The sequence below is a fragment of the Mercenaria mercenaria genome, chromosome 13 (genome assembly GCF_021730395.1).
Source record: "Mercenaria mercenaria strain notata chromosome 13, MADL_Memer_1, whole genome shotgun sequence".
NCBI lineage: Eukaryota > Metazoa > Mollusca > Bivalvia > Venerida > Veneridae > Mercenaria > Mercenaria mercenaria.
In genome coordinates this window covers 28471825-28492192 of record NC_069373.1, presented here as the reverse complement: position 1 = coordinate 28492192, position 20368 = coordinate 28471825, and the positions used below count along the sequence as shown (strand labels likewise).

Genomic DNA, 20368 nt, shown 5'->3' with positions numbered 1-20368 from the left:
CGCAGCAAAAGTAGTTACAGGTAAAATGATTCTATCTGACATGATGACTTTGTCGATATTACTGCCACCTGTTACAGTGCGTGCCAAATTAAAGTTCACAAACACATTTTCCCATAGACTAACAAGCATTTTCTAAGCCAGCTTTTATATAACTATCATATCTAAGAGCATTGTAATATGTATTACTAAAATTATGTACTGTTAAAACGTAAAACACAGTGCTACAAAATAGTATCCACTTCAGAATTATACGCCTTTGCAGTATTGTAAGTTCACAAAAATTTGAATCAATGTTTCATTCAGCTAACATTTGTGCCAACGGAATGTCAGAAATTTCGAAGTTGTTTGTTCTTTACGGATATACAAATGTGTGTTAGTTTGTTAAACATTATCATAACTAAAATTTAAACATTTGAAAATGTATTATCTTTCTAAATATTTTACATTTTTTTGTTGTTTTTTTTATGAAAAACTTACAAAACTAAACCGTGTGGCGAACAGTAATTTGGCCGAAACAGTACATTTGACAAAAGTTAAAATAATGTTTATAATATTGATGCTTGATTGTTGCGCCCATAGAAACGATTACTAACACATAACTAGATATGAAAGAGGAAGTTTTTTCAATTATATAACAGGCTAATGTGAACTCTTATATGAAGCGTTAAAATAATCCTCTAGTTTTAACCAAAAATGTTATAGTAATGTTTTAATTCTAACATGAAATGTTTTAATAATTCTTTAATTCTAACATTAAGTGTTATAATATTATTCTATTTCTAAATCCTCTAATTCTAGCATGATTTTTTTTATAATAGAAACGTTGTAGTAATCATCTAATTCTAACATGAAGTGTCATAAAATCCTCTTATTATAACATGATTTTTTAAAAATAAATCTTCTAATTCTCACGTAACAATACTCTAATTCTAGCATGAATGTTTATTATAAACCTCTATACCATAATTCTGGTCCCATCAAATTCCAGATATAAAACATTAGTGTCTACAAGGAATGTGGTATGTTTTGTATTAGGTCGGCATGACACGTCACACAAAATCAAGATCTGCACTGTTCGCCATTCAATATATTTTTGGTAAGCACCCCTTTTAACTGTCCAAATTCAAAAATGGACAATTTCATTACAGAAATTTAGCAGGGTAAGGGTTAAGAACTCTAATCTGTACTGCATTTAATGATATTCAATAATAATTTCAAATTATAAATCTAAAAGGTAATGATCCGAAAGCTCAATTTTTCTACAAAATGTAATAGTTACTATTCTAGCTTACTAGCAGAACAATAGAAATACATTCTACACGAAGAAAGATCATGGCATGCAACAATACAAAATAACAGCAGACTTAAGTTGATTGTGTCTGTCCATGAGGTGATGTAAAGTACAATACATCTCATGTCCCCAGACAACGCTCAGGTCCCCAGACAACGGCTTAAGCGGAATTGTATTATTCAGAATTACTAAATATTGAATGGACTCCATGATCCCTAACAACTAGATGATATTATTTTATGGCCGCAATTTAAAAGATCGATACCCTGACATATATATTTTGATTTTATAATACTCAAGGGAAGTAAACCACTTAATGTTTGTTGCAAGCTACTATAAAAATGTAAATATAACAAATAAATGCTATTTTTTTGCGTTTATACGGGTATAAACCACACTGGGACTTCTTGCAAATCCATGTACAGAAGGATGCCCTTAACTAAGGAAGCAAAACGCACCAGTGAAATGATAAATGGTCACATAAAGATCTCTCTTAATAAACACACACAAAAGCGTGCGCCGATATCACAAAAGTAATGCTAGTAACTTGCATGATAATTATGATCATATATTACTGAAAATAGATCCAGTGTGCCCTTGTTATTCATAAACATGTAAACAAATAAAGTCGTATGCTTTATGCAAACACATTTTTTATACATTACAAGGATACCATGGTAAATTATACCTTTGTTTCGAAGAAGGTCACATGCCGCAAACAGCTTCACATTTTTTCTCTTTTTGACATAATGTCAACAAAAAGTTCAATGAAATATGAACATGTAAGGTTTCATAAATGTTTATCGTTAAAAACCAGAAGCGGTATTTTAGTAACGCGTCCGTTCTTTGTTTCTTATCGCACTGTTCTAAAACGCCCTTTACTTTTGATACATTAATAACTTATTTTACAGGTTCAAGTATTTTGTTTGGAAAAGTCGTGTCCCTAATAATGCTAAGTTCCCGCACTTTCTTCACGGTGTCTGACAGCTCACACCTTCTATGCTCGTTCCAATCCACGCTCAGCTGGAGACTATCTTGAAGATGTTCGTCTGAAGGATATGGGCAAATCTGAAACATATATAATAACATTGTCAATCGCCATGACTTCAGGTGTTTACAAAACATCATGAATAAACTATACATGCTTACAAGCTTCATTTTGTGTCCTGATTATTACAAATGTTCGTAAAATACGTTACTTTTGAGCAAACCATATAGTAAGCCCGGACTAGATGGGCTTCCCAATTAATCATTATGGGTTAAAATGGACCTTTAATTTATGTATCCTATTATGTCTAAGACGGCAGGGAAATCTGTAACAGAGAAATTTGTTTATTCTGAAGTAAGTGAAGAGGTAATGTAGTTATCCGTCTTCAACTTAGATCTCTAGACTGTTCTTCCTCAAGTTGAACGAGAACTTCTTGACATTAAACACTGTACTTAAGATAATTTGAAATTAACAACATCCAGCTAAACATCCAGCCTTGGAACTCAAATAGACTACCGCTAAGAGGTCCGGGTAAACTACATGAAAAGAGGGAGATAACACAAACGGAATTCCAAATAAAATGCGTACATCATGCTTGAGTTTTCGTTGTAGCTTCTCGGAGCAGTGTTGCTGATAGAAGGATTTGCTGATGAGAACACAGTCGGCACCATTACTAACAATAATAAAACTTGGCTGATCATCTAACATCAAATCAGCGAGCCCCTGAAATAACATAAACATTATGACTAAGTATAGATATAAAACAAATAGAAAATACATCAGTAGAACGTCTTGATACTTTGATTACTTATTATGAACAAACAAAATAAAAGTATTTTATTGGAGATGTATTTCATGTAAGCATTGAGCACACCAAACAGTTGGAGCCGCTCATCGCAAACCTTTCGTTTTTATGACGATTGTCTGTAAAAACTCACAAATATACTGTTGTATACAAAATCACAAAATAAATATACATAAATTATATTTCAGATAAAGTTCACTACTGTGTGCGATGACCATAGCACATAACATCATAAAAACCAATATAAACATAAAAAATGGCATCCGATATAATTCACCATGCATACGAAATAAATGAAGAATGACATTTCTAAACTCGTGTCCTCGTTAACAAATAAAAATTATATCTGCAACAAAAAATAGTCAAAGGAAGATCACATTCTCTATCTAAAACGAATCAAACTAAAACAATTTCTCAAAGAGCAAAATTGCGGAAAAATTCTTTGGTTAGAATACGTACCCACACGTCACCTTTGATAAGTGTCCGAATATGTACAAATTGGGGATTTATGTCAATCTCTGACAGCTGCAAAAGACATAAAATTGCGATGGAAACACTCATTTGCTATTGCTGAAGTTCCATCAAGTTATGGAAAAAAGTTTGAACAAATATCAATCATTCTTTGCTTTTCTACGAAAAAAGGAGAGCATTAGCTATAAACAAAGTTTGCAGCGGTTTGTTTATACCACATTAGTAAAGAGTGCTTTCCTTTCTTCCCTTAACATAAAATAAATCACAATGTCCCGCATAAACAATTCATCAAATTAAGATATTTGATATTTGAAGGAATCTGAAAGATTATCACCCAAGGAACATTTAATAGAAATTTGATTTAAACTGGCTAAAGCGGTTCAGGAGGAGAAGTTCTTTAAAGAAATCGTGGACGACGGGTGGACGGACGAAGAACGGCGGACATTTAGCGATCCTGGAAACTCACTTCGTGCTCATTAAGCATGTCTATAGAACATGTTGTCTTGATAACGATATATAATTTAATTTGTAGGAAAACAAACCGTTCTGTATGGTACTTCGGCTTGTATTATTCTGGCTTACAAATACAGTACGTACAAAATTAATGTGTTTCGGAATATAATACCACCAACTACGACATTATGTGCGAAATACCTGATTTTGCACATGTAATGCATGTCTTAGTAATTGTTCAATGTTATGACTAACGTATTCATACTTAGCAGATTGTTAGTTTTACAGTAGCTTTATGACTGGATTTTTAAATCACGAGATATTTGACATATAAAAGTGCCTTTTTGGAAAAGACAAGAAACATTCTTACCGGTACTCCTCCGTTATGTACACCAGCTGCTATTGTCTTAATGCGTTCGTCAAATACACTAGTTGGTGTTCTTGCCGAATCTTCAGTATCTGAAGATAAATTATGTATAGCATTGAACTATCACAAATAATATGCATGCATATCATAGCATATTAGTATCTTAGTGAAGGAAGATAAATTTGTGCAATCCCAATATTGTTGTTCAAAGAATACACTATTAAATAATGATTGATACTTGATAATTACAATATGGAGTGTGAGAGGCTTTCATGACCGCCTAGATGAACTTCACTATAAAAGTAACGTATGGTGGATTTTGTACCATATCTACCATTTTTACTCGGGAAATGGTATATCAAAAACCAATTACGGTTATACAAATACAGAACTGATCCATTTTGTTAAAATATAAAGGTACATTATGTATAAAATATACTCCTGATCGTTAATGGCATATTATTTTCTATGGCTCTCAAAACCTTGGTATCATTTAAACTAGGTATTTTCTTTGTCGGCCCTTCGGGATCATGGGATCCATCCGGTTTTACCATAACAGAATTCCGCTTAAGCCGGGGCCAGGGCGTATAAGGTGTGTTTCACATTTCATTACTCATAAACAGACTCGAGGCTGCTATTATTTTACTTTTGCTTTCAACGGATCTTCTTATAGAATATATATTATATAAGAATGAATGATAAATATTGTTTTTATTATTTTCTGATGTTAGTAATCATTGACGGATCAACATACTAAATTGTTATATGTCGTATATGTTTTACCTACCATTTGGTGACATGAGGATTGATCTTAGAGATATGTCCGATGTCTCAGACTGCACAGGGGACTGCACAGATCGTGTCTCCGACAGAGGGCGTGTATGTTGGAGTTCTGGAGCGGTTTGAGGGGGGTTGACAACAACTGATCCAGCCTTTCTCTTTCCACCTCTCGCAGTATGGCTAAAACAGGAATTGATTTTTTTCTCACAAAAAAAACAGCACATTTCTATAGCTTTCCTGTTATGAAAAATACTTGGTTAAGAAATAATAAATATGTGCCTATATTTTATCAGTTAATAAAATATGGGCAGGCGTTCGGAGGCGTAATAATTAAATCACGAGTGCGTAGCACGAGTGATTTAATATTCGCATCAGAGCGACTGTCCATATTTTATTAACTGATAAAATTATTGGAACATATTTATTATTTCGATTCTAACCACGCAAATTCTTCGCATTTTACAGCACTACATTTTAGCCCGATATGTCATTCGGCTGGCCATATCCATATGCTATTATAAAAACCTCCCCACGAATGGGAAGCGTTGCATAAAAACGGAATTTTTCGATATTCAGCAAATTTTAATTAAAGTATTAAATAGTTACTGCTATAAAAATGTCATTTTCAATAACATCTAAGGTCGGATATAGAAATACAATTTCTGCGTTGTATAGGCACCACAAATGTCAACTAGATTCTACTTTGACAGTGAATAAATTATAATTCATGTTCCAATCTTCCAGACTCAAGTGTTAACGTGTTAATATGCCGCCGCAATGTTCTGGCGTGTATGTTTCAGTGCCATCATGTAGGTGACGTGCACTATATTTAGAAACTGCATATATAAACTAAACACACGACCAGACATAGATGCACTGGTGCTGAAGTTGAAACTTTCCGGGCTGAAACATTTTCTTACGGTAAAAATATAAACAAATAAATTCATCAGTTAGAAATTGTTTGTTTCAGAAAATTTGATGTACTTTTTATAACTACTATATAGCACTGAAAAAGTCGAGTAGATCTATTTAGTCAGTATATAACAGAAGCAGAGTAGAATCTCGCAGTCGTGTTACAATCGTAGGGTGGAATGGAAGAGCTATATTTTATCGTAGATTCATGTATAGGCGATTTCGCTATATGTTTATATAGCAAGTGCTGCGCATCGTGTTAGAATCTATGATAAGGTTATGAAAAATACTTGTCTATGATAATTTTATGTTTTACTTAATATGATCTGGTATTTTTTCACTAATGTTAGAGCCTTTCTTTGCAGGGAATGATTTTATTTACATTGTTTTGTCTAACTTGTTGAACACAGGGTAAGTGCGAGGTTGGCTTGCCCTAAACGCATTTAAACCCCCAGTTTCCTTTATATAGGTTACTGACCGTTCCGAGGCGGTGCCCCTATTTTCAACTTGTTTTCTGTCCGACTTGTATTTTGTGTTGCGTATGTTATATTGTCTTGTTTGTTGTTGGCGTTTCTTTCCTCTTTCTCCTCACTCCCCCTATCGCTCCCTCCCCCACCCCCCACATCCTTTCCCCTTGCATTTGCGCTCCCTTACTTTGGCATCCTTTCTCCTTTTACTATGAGTAAGTTATCGTGCCCACCTTATTTTGACTGCCGGAATCCTAGGGCGGTGCCCGATTGTTGTTTTTTCCTGCTTATGTGTGCGTTTGTGTGCTTGTGCGTCTGTGTGTCTTAGGCGGTGCTCTACAGTGTTGTTATATCTTACTTTTCTGTTTATCTATGTAAGTTAGTTGTGTGTGTGTGTCTGTCTGTCTGTCTGTGTCTGTGCGTGTGCGTATGTCTTTTGTATGCGAGTGTCTGCGCTGCTGTGGTTTACGTTGTAGGATAACTTTGATTAAGGAACGTAGCATTCCCTTTTGAATTTTCATCCTTGTTCCACTTTCCCCTTCAACGCCCCCCCCCCCCCCCCCCACACACACACATACACTTTCTACCCCCTTCCCCACTTTTTATATTTTGTATAAAATTAAAATTAACTTGTTACCCGTCTATAATACTTTTCCGTTGCAGCTTCTTTTTTGTTGGGGGCCTACTTTGCAAATACATGGCTCTGAGGCTGTGTCTTTGGTGCTCTGTGCTTCCGAGAAATCTACCCTTACCTATTATCTTTTGGTTTGAACACAATTAGTATACCTCAACTGAGACATAAGAGACGGAAGGCATATGACTACTATTGTACTTGTGGACTTTTCCAACAAGACCCTTTTATATTTCAGATATCTTGTGAAAAATATATTCAATCATTATGATATTTTGAAAGTTTCAACCACGCGTGCTTTGCATTGGTGCTTCGCACACGCACACGCAAACGCACACTCACATACACACCTACACATACACACATCAAAACACATATAATAGTAAGCCAGAACAACACCTTAATACAATACTGAATCAAAAACAAGAAAAAATGTGATCAAGACGAAATGCTTTTTGGAATTATTTGGATTTAGTAGGTCTTAAAATGAATCAGACATGTTCATTTTAACCATTACTTATTGTTTTATTTTTCCAGAAAAGTTATACAAGGCGGTTCTTCTTAGTATGATTGTCTAGGCACCTTGCCATCACTATTCCTGTCAAAGGCATTTGGATCTTGTCCACTGAATACACCGCTTTTACCAAACATTCATCTGGCGTAATATAAAATTTCATGACAGAAACATTGCTTCTGTTTTATGTTATTACGTGTAATGGAGGTGATACACACTGTTAATCGTTAGGTTTGATACATCGTATAATTCTAACCAGAATTTTACTATTTTTGACTGTTACTTGCTTGTTAAAGTTCGTTGATTTTACCATTGATAAATTTGTTCACAATGTGAATAACTATTTTACTCTATTAAAATAAATCATCACAAATACTAAATTTCCTTTAGCAGAATGAGCAGTATTGTCATGTAAAAAGATTAAAACAAAAGAAGTACAATTATGAAAATACATGTAGATAGAATTATGACTCTTGTTCTTTCACTTTCCCTCACTGCTACCTATCATTATACTAAGTGGTTACATTAAATTCCCTTCAGTAAATCCTATTGTTTGTTAAAGTGGTTCCCATGCTTAACACTTCCTTTCGTTGCAGGGTATTACTGTTTCAAGCAAAATTAAATTCAAAGCTATTGTCTTAAATGTTTAAAAATGCGGCTGAAAAGCAAGATAATTTTATTAAGAATAGCAGTAGAATTTATGGGATTCGTTATGTTAAATTGTTCCCATGCAATACCTCCATTGATTTCATAGATATTCAAGGAGAAAAACAATGCTACATTTTCTAAGTCCAAAGTGTGGCGGATGGGTTGGTAATTTTGTTACATTAAAAGACAGAGTTATGGAACACAATGTGCAGATTTGCATTTTTGATCCTCAAGGTTTGTGTGAAGTTTCAATACAATGCACGTATACATTTCAGAAATATTAAAGCGAATATCATTTTGGGACATTTTCCATGTGCACAAAACAAGAGAAACAATGTTGTCAAAAGAAATAATCGGGACCTCTGTGTGTTGTCCTACAGCCTGGTTCAAGTTTCAAAGTAATCTCTGTATTGGTTCTATAGATTTTCAAGGTAAACAGTATTGAAGATATAGGACGGGACATTTTTTTGAGTGTATAATCAAATGATATAATTCTGTCAAAACAAAAGTGAAAGTTGCGGGATCTGGTATGTGAACTTGACAAAATCCTTAACGCCTGTTCCATATTTCAAAATAGTATCTATATCGGTCCCAAAGATGTTTAAAGGAAACAATTCGGAACGGTGGGACATGGCAATGTGATTTTATAAAGCCCACCCGCCTCGTACAACGAAAAAGAAAAAACAAAACAATCTCCTTATTTGATGTAGGTGTTGTGACGCCACGTAATACACATCTTACCCAAACAGGCATTGTACATATATATTCCACTAAATGTTCTCTGGACATCGACCAATGTTAGCTGTGTAACAACCATTTTATCCGATATTTTCAACCTACCTAGATATGGTGTACAGAAATTGCTTGTTGATGTTAGAGAAAGTGTCGCCCTTTTCCTCCTCATTAGAGCTACTATAACTCCAAAGGTTCGGATAGTAATACTTCTTGCCCTTTCCGTCGTCGGATCCAGAGCCTTCCATGTGCACCTTGATATCAGGATGCTGAAATTTAAATGTGGCTTTTGTAACTATTTCACTTTCGTATATATCTGGAAAATATTTGAGTTTATACGCCACCAATGTTATGCAAAGTGTAGGGGTTGTCTTAGTGGCTTTGCATTTTTGGAATATTATGAACCATTTTACACTCCATTTATTAAAACTAAAAGATACTCGGATATCTTCTGAGCATTACAAAGGAGAAGAAAAATGGTCCTTTAATGGATAAGAGAAATGCATTAAAATACAATGTCGGCCTACCTTTCAATTAATTCTATTTTACGACTTATGTCATATTGGTTTTAAGGCCAAAAATATAATTACTTGGAAAGGTTTTGGCTTGCCGTCCACTCGTTCTTCAATTTCTTCGAATTCGTTTTGTTGCTGTAGATTTATACGTAGTTCTGGTAGAACATATCTTCGCCACTGTCTGCGCTCATGTAGGCGTTCCCTCGACTCCTTTTCGGTCAATGGTTTAATTCCACTGTCTAAAAGAAATTGAATGGTAGATTCTTGTCAAATCGCATCTTAAAATGATAATTGTGTAATGTCGAGTCATTTGTTTCATTGCTGACAGGACAGACATATTTTGTTATCATTTTCAAATTGAACTAATCAATATGGTCAAAACAATATAAAAAGAAACCTGAATTTCCCTTCTTAGTTCTATGTAGTTTTGATAAAGCAAGCCAATGGGTACTGTATCGAGACACGGTACACATATACCTAATTCATTCTTTTTTCTACAACAGTCCAAATTCTGTAACATGTTTCGGTTCATCAAAAAAAAATATGTTATTCCATGTTCAGTCGCAGTTCTTCTAAAATAATCGCTTTAAAGCAGCATGCCTCCAGATTTGGCTAAAAATAATCTTGGTCATATTACGATCATTAGAATATGAATTTTTGTTTCTAAAATATTTTAAAAATTCCAAATCAAGAAAAAAACAATGACCGCGCCGGGAATCGAACCCTGGACCGCCGCGGCAATAAAGACATTTTCCCGTCGTCGTAACCAATAGCACTATAGCTGAAGTAGTGAATAATGACTTCAAAATATAGATATTTATAATCGAGACAGTTTACCTGGAGTAAAAGCATGACAAACGCTTTTAGATTTTCATCGTAAAAAGTAGTAAAAACAGCAAATTCTCATGTGTTTCCGTAACATAAAGTTTGTCAGTAATTAAGTTTTAAAGCCTTCTTAAGAAATATAGCATTTATTTCAAGGTATCTAAAAAAAATTTTGTTGTTGTCGAACGATCTGGAGGCATGCCGCTTTAATAATTTCTAACAAATTACTTTCACACAACATTGTTTTGTATATACAAATTTAGAGCAGTTCTACATCTCTGGAGTTTCCATTATATAAGTTTCATTTATTAGTGTTATGACCTGTAATACTATTTACTTTTTCGCCACTCAAATGGTCCCACTTTTTTCAATTTCTTCATCACAGACAGACTCCCAGATTTGACAACGATCAACCAAGGTGACTTCCTGGAATCCTCCGCGAAGACAACGCCACGCTTGAAATAATAAAAACGACATTCCTTCGGATGATCCAGAAGGATTTTGATTGGCCAACCGTCTAAGAAATGCAGACTCCTAAAATATTGAATGAAATACAAGTTCAATATATGACAAAATGTATATTAGTGTAAGATCCAATAGAACTGTCTTTGCCCAAGATTTTGTGAACAACAGTTGTAATATTAACGCGAGACATGAAGGTCAAAAGGTCAAAAAGAAAATGTAAATATTTTCTTCCCGGAGAGATTTATGAACGACCTCGGTGTGCTTTCTGGTCATAATGAAATAATTGCGCGAAGGACATTGTAAAACATCGTAAAACATTTTGTAGTTAGAAGGCATACAAAAGACGTTAATTGACTTTTTAGCTCGTTTGGTTAAAAAATAATAATTTACGAGGTATTATCGTCACTTGATCGTCGGTTAAAATTTTTTGTTTAGGTCCACCTTTTCTCAAAAACTGTCAGAGCTACAGCTTTGATACTTTGCACACTTGTTTATCATCATTAGGTGACTAAGTAGGCTAAGACCTAACTCTGATAAGACCCATAACTGATAGGCATTTTGTTAAAAGTATGGCCTTTTTTATACTTAAAAAAATTGAGTTTCTTGGTTAAATATTTTGTTTAGGTCCAACTTTTCTAAAAAAAAATATAAGAGTTACAGCTCTGAAACTTTGCACACTTGTTTATCATTAATAGATAACTAAGCAAGCCAAGAACCATAACTGTAACCTGCATTTTGTCAGAATTATGACTTTTTTGTATTTAGAAATTCTGAACTGTATCTCTTTTTCTTAGATACTGTCCAGCACTTGCAGACGAGCGATGGCACCCGTTGGCGGTGCTCTTGTTATTATATTGGTCCGTCTCAAAATTTAACTATTTAGCGTTTTGTCCCATAATTTTTCGTATACCCCTATGCCGGTAAAATTAGAATCACGCTGACATTATCATTTTTGCAAAATAAACATGATTTTGCTTCAGCGATTGTATTGGATTGGTTTAAGTGGAACATCATATTAAAATGGCGAATATTTTACATACTTGATCCAGTCAATATCTAATCAAGTTTTTTGTATTATCTCAAAATATACAAACCATATAGCGTCTCATCAAGGACTGAAAAATCTTTTCACTTGAAAGAAACTTCGAAATGGTTTAAACCCAAAACTTGACATAAATTCTATGTTAAATAGAAAAACTGATACTTAAATAATCTCTCAAAAAGCTAGAAGAATTCAATTTCATCAAACATTCAAAAAACCTGATTTCCCATTCTTTTGAGCAAATTCAATTTTCTGATCAATATGTAAATATCTAACGCAGACTTTTTTTCTCGAAAATAAAAAATCGTTTTACCTACTTAATATGATCTTATCCGTTGATCAATGCGCTTGGTTTATATTAGCACTGCATCAAGCTAAATGAGTTAAATTACGCTTCCTGTCGTTTTTTGTTTTCAATAAGAATTGAGGATCAACAAATTATGTTCAATATTTGCATTTTTTAAATGTTTTATCACTTTAACGATCATCTTATATAACCGTTTAAGCAAAATCATGTTTGTTTTGAAAAAAATATGTGCGTTTAAGCCGACATAGAGATTTCCGAAAAATTATTAGACAAATCGCTTCATGATTTAAAACTTCGAGACGGACTCGTACGTACGTGTAGTGACATCGGTGCCAGAAGGCACGGACACTGAAAGTGCCTAATTTACCAAATATCACTTGAGCAAGTCAAATGGTACGTAAATTTGTTACTATTTATAGATAGTATAAAATTACATTTGTATTTCATGGAGAACAAACAAAATTTTATTTTCAATTGAGTTGGCAATTTCATGTCAACATAAATTAATAACTTATTGTTTATTAGACAATGATTAGTGCTATAACTCAGGCATGAAACAGAAGAAGGTTTTATTCTATTGTAGATTATTTCTTTGCTTTCCTGTAAGAATTTAATACATAAGTAGAATGATTTGTTCTGTTTTTGTTTTTTATCAATCTCCAAAAATCAAATAATTCAATTCTTGCGCTAACCGATATCAATGGGATAAAAGTGTTACATACTTTAAAAACAGTTCTTGATCTGGATCGTTTAGATTTTTAACACCACCTTGCATGAAGATATTCTTGTAGTCCTGTCAAAACAAAATAGCATGAATGAGGGTCATTATTAGTGGAACCCCAGTGGGGTAACTTTCACGACCGTTCTTTTGTTACCATTTCATTTAATTTTATCTATTGATAATCGGCTTATAACAGTTAGTCGCTTCGCTTTCCTATGAAGGTGGCTGACTAAATTAACAAAGTGTAAGATTCCGTGATGCCTTTTTATTAAATCCTACAAAAAACGGACATAGAGAGTGGAATCTTGTCTTGCAGCTTGCTTAGTCGTGCCCTTAAAAGTTAGGCGCTTGGTGCTCTGACTTCAGACAAGTTGTTGAATACATTGGTGTAATTATACTTTAGATTGACCCTTTTTATATGTTTTACTTTGTATAACCTGGTATTTTGTCACTAATATGAGAGCCTTTTCAGCGAGGGGAGGGGGGTATTTTATTTACACAGTCTTGTCTAACTTGTTAAAAATAGGGTAAGTGCGAGGTTGGCATACCCTAAAAAGAAAATTGTAACGGAAAATAAGCAGACGGGTTACTTCAAAAATCCAACAAAAAATACATTTTGATTATATACAAAATACGAAACTGGGTAAGGGGTATATAAAAGGATGGGGATCAGGGTTAGGGACAGCGGAAAAAGCAAGGATGAATATTCAACTGGGAAAGTCACGCTCCAAAAAGGCATTCTCCCTACAACGCAAACCACAGCGCAAAACCATAGTTTCAACTTGACAGAGAAAGTTTGGTTTTAATATCAAGGTTTACACTGCTGAACATTAAGAGAAAATTATTATACTCCCTCAAGGCTTGGTCAGAAAGAATTTTAACAGCAGTCTTATATATAAAATTAACATCTAGATAGCATAAGTTATGACTAATTTCAACTTTCTCACTCAAAATTGTTCACATGTCTCCTTTTTTTCAAATATACAAATTTTCGTCTTTTTTCGTTAATCTTGAGGCCCTGCTTGGCGGAATAATGAAAAACATTATCAAGTAGTGCCTGTTGTCCCCTGTTGTGCGGGACTGGTATAAGGCTATACCATCCGCAAAAAGTAACATATATTTTGAAAATTGGTATAAGTCATTTTCAGCTAGATTACTGAAATCTATGCAAATGTATATCATTTATGAAAAGAATAAAAAGAGGAGGGGTTCCCCTTGCTTGAATCTAAGTGTAACACAAGATTAAACATTTTCATAACATAGATTTCACGTATGTTGATAACCTTACAACTATCTCCAATTTGAACAAATTACCAGTGCTGCTTTATAGTCATACCATCATCAATCTGAATATAAACATATTGTTAGCTATCCAGTTTTGTATGCTATCTGAAAATTTTATACTATTTTATAAGGTAAGATTTATGATGTTGTAAAATTGACTTACAGATGCTGAAATGCTCAGGAATTCGCATGACTCCTTTGTTAACACAGTTACCTCCCTTACTGTATCATTCAACATTGCGTTTTCCTTCAAAAAGCAAAAATAAAAAAGTAATAAAAATAAAAATCTAATAAAGAAAAGAAATTTCAAATTTATTTTTTCCATGACAATATTTCGACGTAATATGACTTTACCTCAAAATTATCTCCCTTGCTAAATTCCTTTACAGCACTTGCTATTGGTCTTTCTGGGTCCATTTTCATGGCAACAGCTGAAATTTTGATGTTAAATAAAATTAATGTGTGAGATTTTGTCAAAGTTGTACCGAAACAAATGCTTCAAATATTTTATGATTAGGTATTTACTTACTTCTCTAAGTTATAAAATAACAAAGTTGGGATGTACACTTCTTTCTAGTTTATCATACATAACTAATGACTCTAAAACATTGCTTGTTTGACATTTTCAGATCTGCATACTTCTTATTAATCTTTTGTCCAATTTTAACAGTCATTTCCACGTTTGAACATATGGATATAGTAATGTAATTATAAGACATAGTCATTAAAGGAATCGCAAATAATGTCAGGACATACCAGCTCCTGATAGTATAAAGTAGAATGCAGATGACGGATGACCTTCCCTGGTGATGACGCGTTTCCCTTCGTACCTGCAAGCAACATGACAAAATAGTTCTTTACAATGTCTGTTACCCATACATGATATTGGACACTCCTTGAGCTATATATATATATATATATATATATATATATATATATATATATATATATATACACACACACACACACACACAATAACCAACCACCGCTTTATCAGGAATTACAAAACGTTCACGTGACAAAGATTGATCACCTAATATCATTAGAGATTAAACTATTAGACATAAAGTTTATTAAGTCCAATGTTATGCTATTTTTTACTGCATTGGTTTGGTTACGGATCGATGATTTTACCAGTCTTAAATTTGATCTTTTTACACAACGTGACTTAACAATTTAACTATTTCTAAATCAATTTTCATTAACATAATCGGCATAATCTATATGAAAAAAAGGTTGGGAGTTCAGTTGGAAAATTCAACAAGTGCATAAATATCTGAGAAGATATCACTGCAGTTTTAATTAAATACTCACAAGAAAGGTATATTTCATTTACTAGTATACTTAAAGAAGGCATATATAGCCAACTGGAAACGATTCATGGTCAGTCATAGCCGGCCAGAATAACAGCTATATCCGCCGGCAAAGCATTAGTATCTGATTTATACAATGAAGACGCGGACCTGGTTCAGGATAAGTGTCCACAAATGAAATTAACAAATTATCGTACTACCACATTATTATCACCCATTCATTGTAGAATAACTATAGAAATGCCACTGCATAAAGGGCGGCTAACAGAACACACCTAATGAACAACAGATACAATCTTTTCTTGACAATTTGTCTTGAAAAATATATGCAGTTTCATACTTTTTAAAAAGCTTTATTATTCCAAAGAGCGTATACTTCTAATATTCTCACACACAAGTCGCCTCCATAGCACCAAAATGGGCACCTGCGTTGGAATGAAAAGGCACTTACCGACCTTCTGCGCTCAGGTGACAAAATGTCAAAACAACGTTTTTACACATAATACATTGTCTAAAAACGTGGGTTTAACCAGAATATCATATATTGTCATATTTTAGTAACAGGTATTATAAGTAATCATAATAAATTATTCTGCTCTTCGTTACTATAATGAATGTGGCAGATCTCTCTGAATGGTATAGATTCCTGAAGGAAAAGAAGATGTTATTTGAGTTTGCTGTTTCTGCCTAAAGAATTACAGTAATATGCTGGGGTTTTTTTTGGCTACTACTTTTTCTTCTAGACTCTATTGTTTGAACATTTCCAATTTGGAAGTTTTCATTTGCAAAACGTGACAATATTCTGTGTTAGATATATGTAAGTATGGTTTGAACTTACGATTCGTATTGACCCGCCGCGGCTATCATTTGCTGCATTCTAACTGGTAGTTCAGCAAAACTTCGGATGTTTCTTAAAGCTATCAGAGCCTGTAAAACAGTTTTATTCATTTTATTCATTTATTTACTTACTTTTATGATTAACAGGAATGTTATTACCCTATGGTTTATCCTTACCTTTTATCTTTTATAGTCACAACAACGGACATCTAGTGCCGTGTGGTAGCTGTAAAATGTTACCCCATACTATATCTCAGTGTTGTTCTAGATTGACTGATTCTTTAGAATCACCAAATACTATGTCTCAGTGTTGTTCTAGATTTACTGATTCTTTAGAATCAATGAGCATTTATGTGCTATGTGCTTCCGGGAAATCTGGACTTATCTTTTATCTTTCAGAGACTCACCGACTAGTTGAAATCGACGCTTTCCTATTCCATAAAAGGTTGTGACTCCATGGCAGGCAGTTCATGATGCCTACTAGGACAGAGGTGCTCTAATACATGTGCTCTGTCCCGTTTCATCGGACTCTTATATGGTTTATATTTTTTTTTATTTTTTTTTTTGTGTTTGATTGTTTGTTGAACCGAAAGTTCATATTTGGTTGGTTGTGTTTTCTTTGTTTAATGAAATTTATTTATATCAGCTAAGACTGTAATAAATGATATAAATGAAAACACTATGTCCTCAAGTCTTTTTATATATAAATGATTGTCTAAATATTTAGTTTTATAAAGAAAATGAACAGACTGGTATATTACCGAATACACTTCGTTTTCTGTCCTCAGTGATTTTCTTTTGCACAGGATGCGTTTGGTTTCTTCAGATATGCGCATCTAAATAAAAAGTCTGAATGTTTGTATAGAAGTTATCATTCATTATGTCCAATTTATATCAATACAAAATTATATCGTAATTTCAGTTGTACATTTAAAGATTATTTCAATTGTATGTAACAATAGTTTCGAAGTAAATGCTACTCTAATTATATATACTCCTCACAAAAGTATTTGTCTTTTTTGTTTGGTCTAATGTCGCACCGACACAATTATAGGTCATATGGCGACTTTACAGCTTTTATGATGGAAGAAGATCGTGCATTTATTCATCACGAGCGCGCACCTGGTTAGTACCACCGACCTTCAATTATCCAGCTGGAGGGCTTTCTCACTTCAACGAATGAGGCTCGAACCCACATCTGTGAGGGGCAAATTATTCAAAGTCAGTGGCCGCGAAGATCCCATCACAAAAATAAAGAACGGCATTTTAAAAGCATTACATTTTGACAGACAAATAACCAGCACGTTTTATCTCACATATGATAAATGTTTCAACATCTAATTATTTTATTCTATACTTTCAGTTCATCACTAGCATTTATTGCGGTTGAGGAATGTACAGAAGAACTCTGGACGTAATTACTCTCCGTATACTGTTTTTGAGACTAAAACTACATAGGTCTTATTATTATTATTATTATACGACGAATGTTTAGATGAGACAGGAGTAGTACAAACCTGTTTATTTGCACTGAATTGTGATCTGTCAAACATTAAATCTTTGACTTGGTCGTTCTTGTAGTCAATATAATTTAATGTGTTCATGTAAGGGGTGAGCTCACTCCGTTCACGAAATCTGAAAAAAAATCAACTAAAACATAAGAAAGACTGACATACAACAGCAGGGGTTTTGTATAAGCAACAAAATTACAAAGAAACTAAAATACTTGTACGATTTCTTTTCCACTGCTAGATGTCTATAGATATCATCTGAAATGGTCGTCTTCACTATGTTGCGCTTTTTTTTATAAAAAAGATTTTTGTATCGACACAACATGTAAAAACGCATGAAACTATTTTGCTCATATAATGGGTTTCTATGAAATAATATTGTGAACCATATATGTCTTTAAAACAGATAAAACTTACTTGAAACTGTGATCTCTGACGCATCTGATGCAGAAAATTATAATCCTTGTCTTCTTTCTAAATTTCTTTCTGACTTCAAGCCTTCTTAGTAGCATCTGTACCTGCTTAACAGCCTTCTTCTTGTTTATTTGAGTAAGTGCGTGAGATCCGAGCGAAACTTTTTTCGACAGTTGTATCTGGCCGGCGTCGGCGATCTTGCTTATCATTGTGGTTTTTTTCATCGCCTTCTGCCAGTTCACAGACGGTTTCGCTTTGTTCTCACCATCAGAGTTATTATCGTCAGTATCACGGTCAGACTCTTCCTTCTCAGCAACTTTAGGGACTGGTGCTGGTTTAAGAAGCTCTCTCTCTAGCCGTCTGCGCAGAGCTTCGTTGTAGTAGTCGAGAAACTTGCTTACTTTTGCAGAGGCCTTTGATGCCACATCTGCACCCCTTTCTTCTCCATTTGTTGCATCAATGTTTTCTTTGTCTGGCGTAACTGAAAACCTTCTGGTACCTGGCGGGGTTTTCGGTAACATAGCAAACACACTATTTCGCCTACTTCCGTTGTTACTTCTCTTCTGGCGCTCTTGGCTGATTGGTCGGCTGTTCTGGGTACTGTCCTGCCCGCCTTTGACATAACTGGACTCCCTGCTTTTCTGTATCTGGGGTGATTGAGGCTTATTCTTTACCATGTTAATCCCTGTATCAAATTTAGTATTCATTCATAATTATTTTTCCACTTCTATAACAATATATATTCATATACGTACAACACAATAGCGAACTTATGTCGTATAAATTAAAATATATGTATTCTCATCCGCATATCTTACAGATTGTTTTAAGCAATTTAACAGATACTTGTCGTATTTTTAATGTACAAATTACTTTTTCTAAATCATACGCATTAGATAACATACGTGAAAGCTCAAGTGTGCCCTCGATAGTTTTACAATAATTATCTATTGTTCTAAAGCAACTTTCGGAAAATTTGACCTTTTGTTCTTGTTGAGTTGAAATGAAAGAGATCCTTCATTAGCGGCCATTGTTTTGGTAAATTGATCATTTTCAATTCGTTCGACTTGAATTTTTTCTTTTCATTTTACATTTATAAAAACTTAGGACCAAATTCTTTTGAAAAATAATTGATTTATGGAGCTTTAAAGGTCAAGTTGACTCACAAATATTTTTGTTTACATTTAACCAATTAGCTTTATACACATTTACTATGCAGTTTAAACCGCCAAACAGCTGTGATAAAATAGAGAGGGCAGTTCTAATTACATACCGTTTTGATAATTTTTAATTGTAACAGTTTTTAATAAATCTGTCATACACAAGAAAGGTAATTTACAATCATATCATTTTGTGTCTTAAAGGCATTGTTGTTCTAGTGTTCAATTTAACTGTGAGGTATTTTAGATAATTGAAGGCCGTGAAAAGATTTTCATAATCAGAAGCTAAGAAAATTTCAATCAATGGTCTAAATGGCAGCCTTTTTGTTTCAATGGCAAAGTACATCAAAATGGCGGATTTATTTCTTTTTGATTTATCGTTTTGGCTGTATTTTCTTATTCTGAAAAACAAATGTGCTATTTTCCCCGCAAGAACGACACAAATTGTCATATTTACATCTTTGACGTTAGAAAATGTTGAAAATATTCATTGCTATTTTCTAAATAAATAATTCAGCAGTGTGTAAATGACGTCATTAATTCTTAAAAGGCTGCCACCGTGGTAAACCATTTTCTAAAACTTTATACTGCCATGTCTTTCTCAATAACGGTCCGATGTTTAAACCTCTTTCCTTGATAAGAATTGTTGGAAGATGGATTTCATATAAATTATAAAACCAACCTTAGTTGCATACCATCATTTCTGTTATATGTTAACTTCCAGTGGTTGCACTGTATCAAAACAATACTTATAGAATGTGGAATGTACAATATTTGGCTATCTCATGATTTCCCAAATGTTAATTGGTTAGCAGAGGCTGTAAGACAGAAACTTTCAGATATATTCGTAAATGAATGGTACTCCGGCTTGTATAATTTCTCCGAGCTGTAAAATATACAGACTTTTCAAAAATA

The 20368-nt window shown here is 33.8% G+C and overlaps 1 protein-coding gene across 1 annotated transcript; it reads right to left on the bottom strand.

The window, feature by feature from the left end:
• Positions 1 to 1926: 1926 nt before the first annotated feature.
• Positions 1927 to 19222, bottom strand: LOC123529153 (uncharacterized). The gene is made up of 17 exons (XM_045309373.2): positions 19199 to 19222; positions 18297 to 18978; positions 17886 to 18003; positions 17130 to 17204; positions 16370 to 16458; positions 14975 to 15048; positions 14573 to 14649; positions 14382 to 14465; positions 12936 to 13006; positions 10737 to 10933; positions 9650 to 9813; positions 9168 to 9328; positions 5163 to 5335; positions 4379 to 4467; positions 3544 to 3609; positions 2868 to 3002; positions 1927 to 2359 (listed from the first exon to the last, which is right to left on the bottom strand). Exons 2-17 carry the CDS (start codon positions 18968 to 18970, stop codon positions 2192 to 2194), a joined length of 2415 nt encoding a protein of 804 aa, XP_045165308.2. The 5' UTR covers positions 18971 to 18978; positions 19199 to 19222; the 3' UTR covers positions 1927 to 2191.
• Between the last annotated feature and the right edge of the window lie 1146 nt (positions 19223 to 20368).

Coding starts and splice junctions, on each gene's coding strand:
- LOC123529153 (XM_045309373.2), bottom strand. CDS start 18,970: ATGGTAAAGAATAAGCCTCAATCACCCCAGATACAGAAAAGCAGGGAG. Junction 17,205..17,885: donor AATTCAGTGCAAATAAACAG/GTTTGTACTACT, acceptor CTTTTTATTTAG/ATGCGCATATCTGAAGAAAC. Junction 13,007..14,381: donor TCCTGAGCATTTCAGCATCT/GTAAGTCAATTT, acceptor TTGTTTTGACAG/GACTACAAGAATATCTTCAT.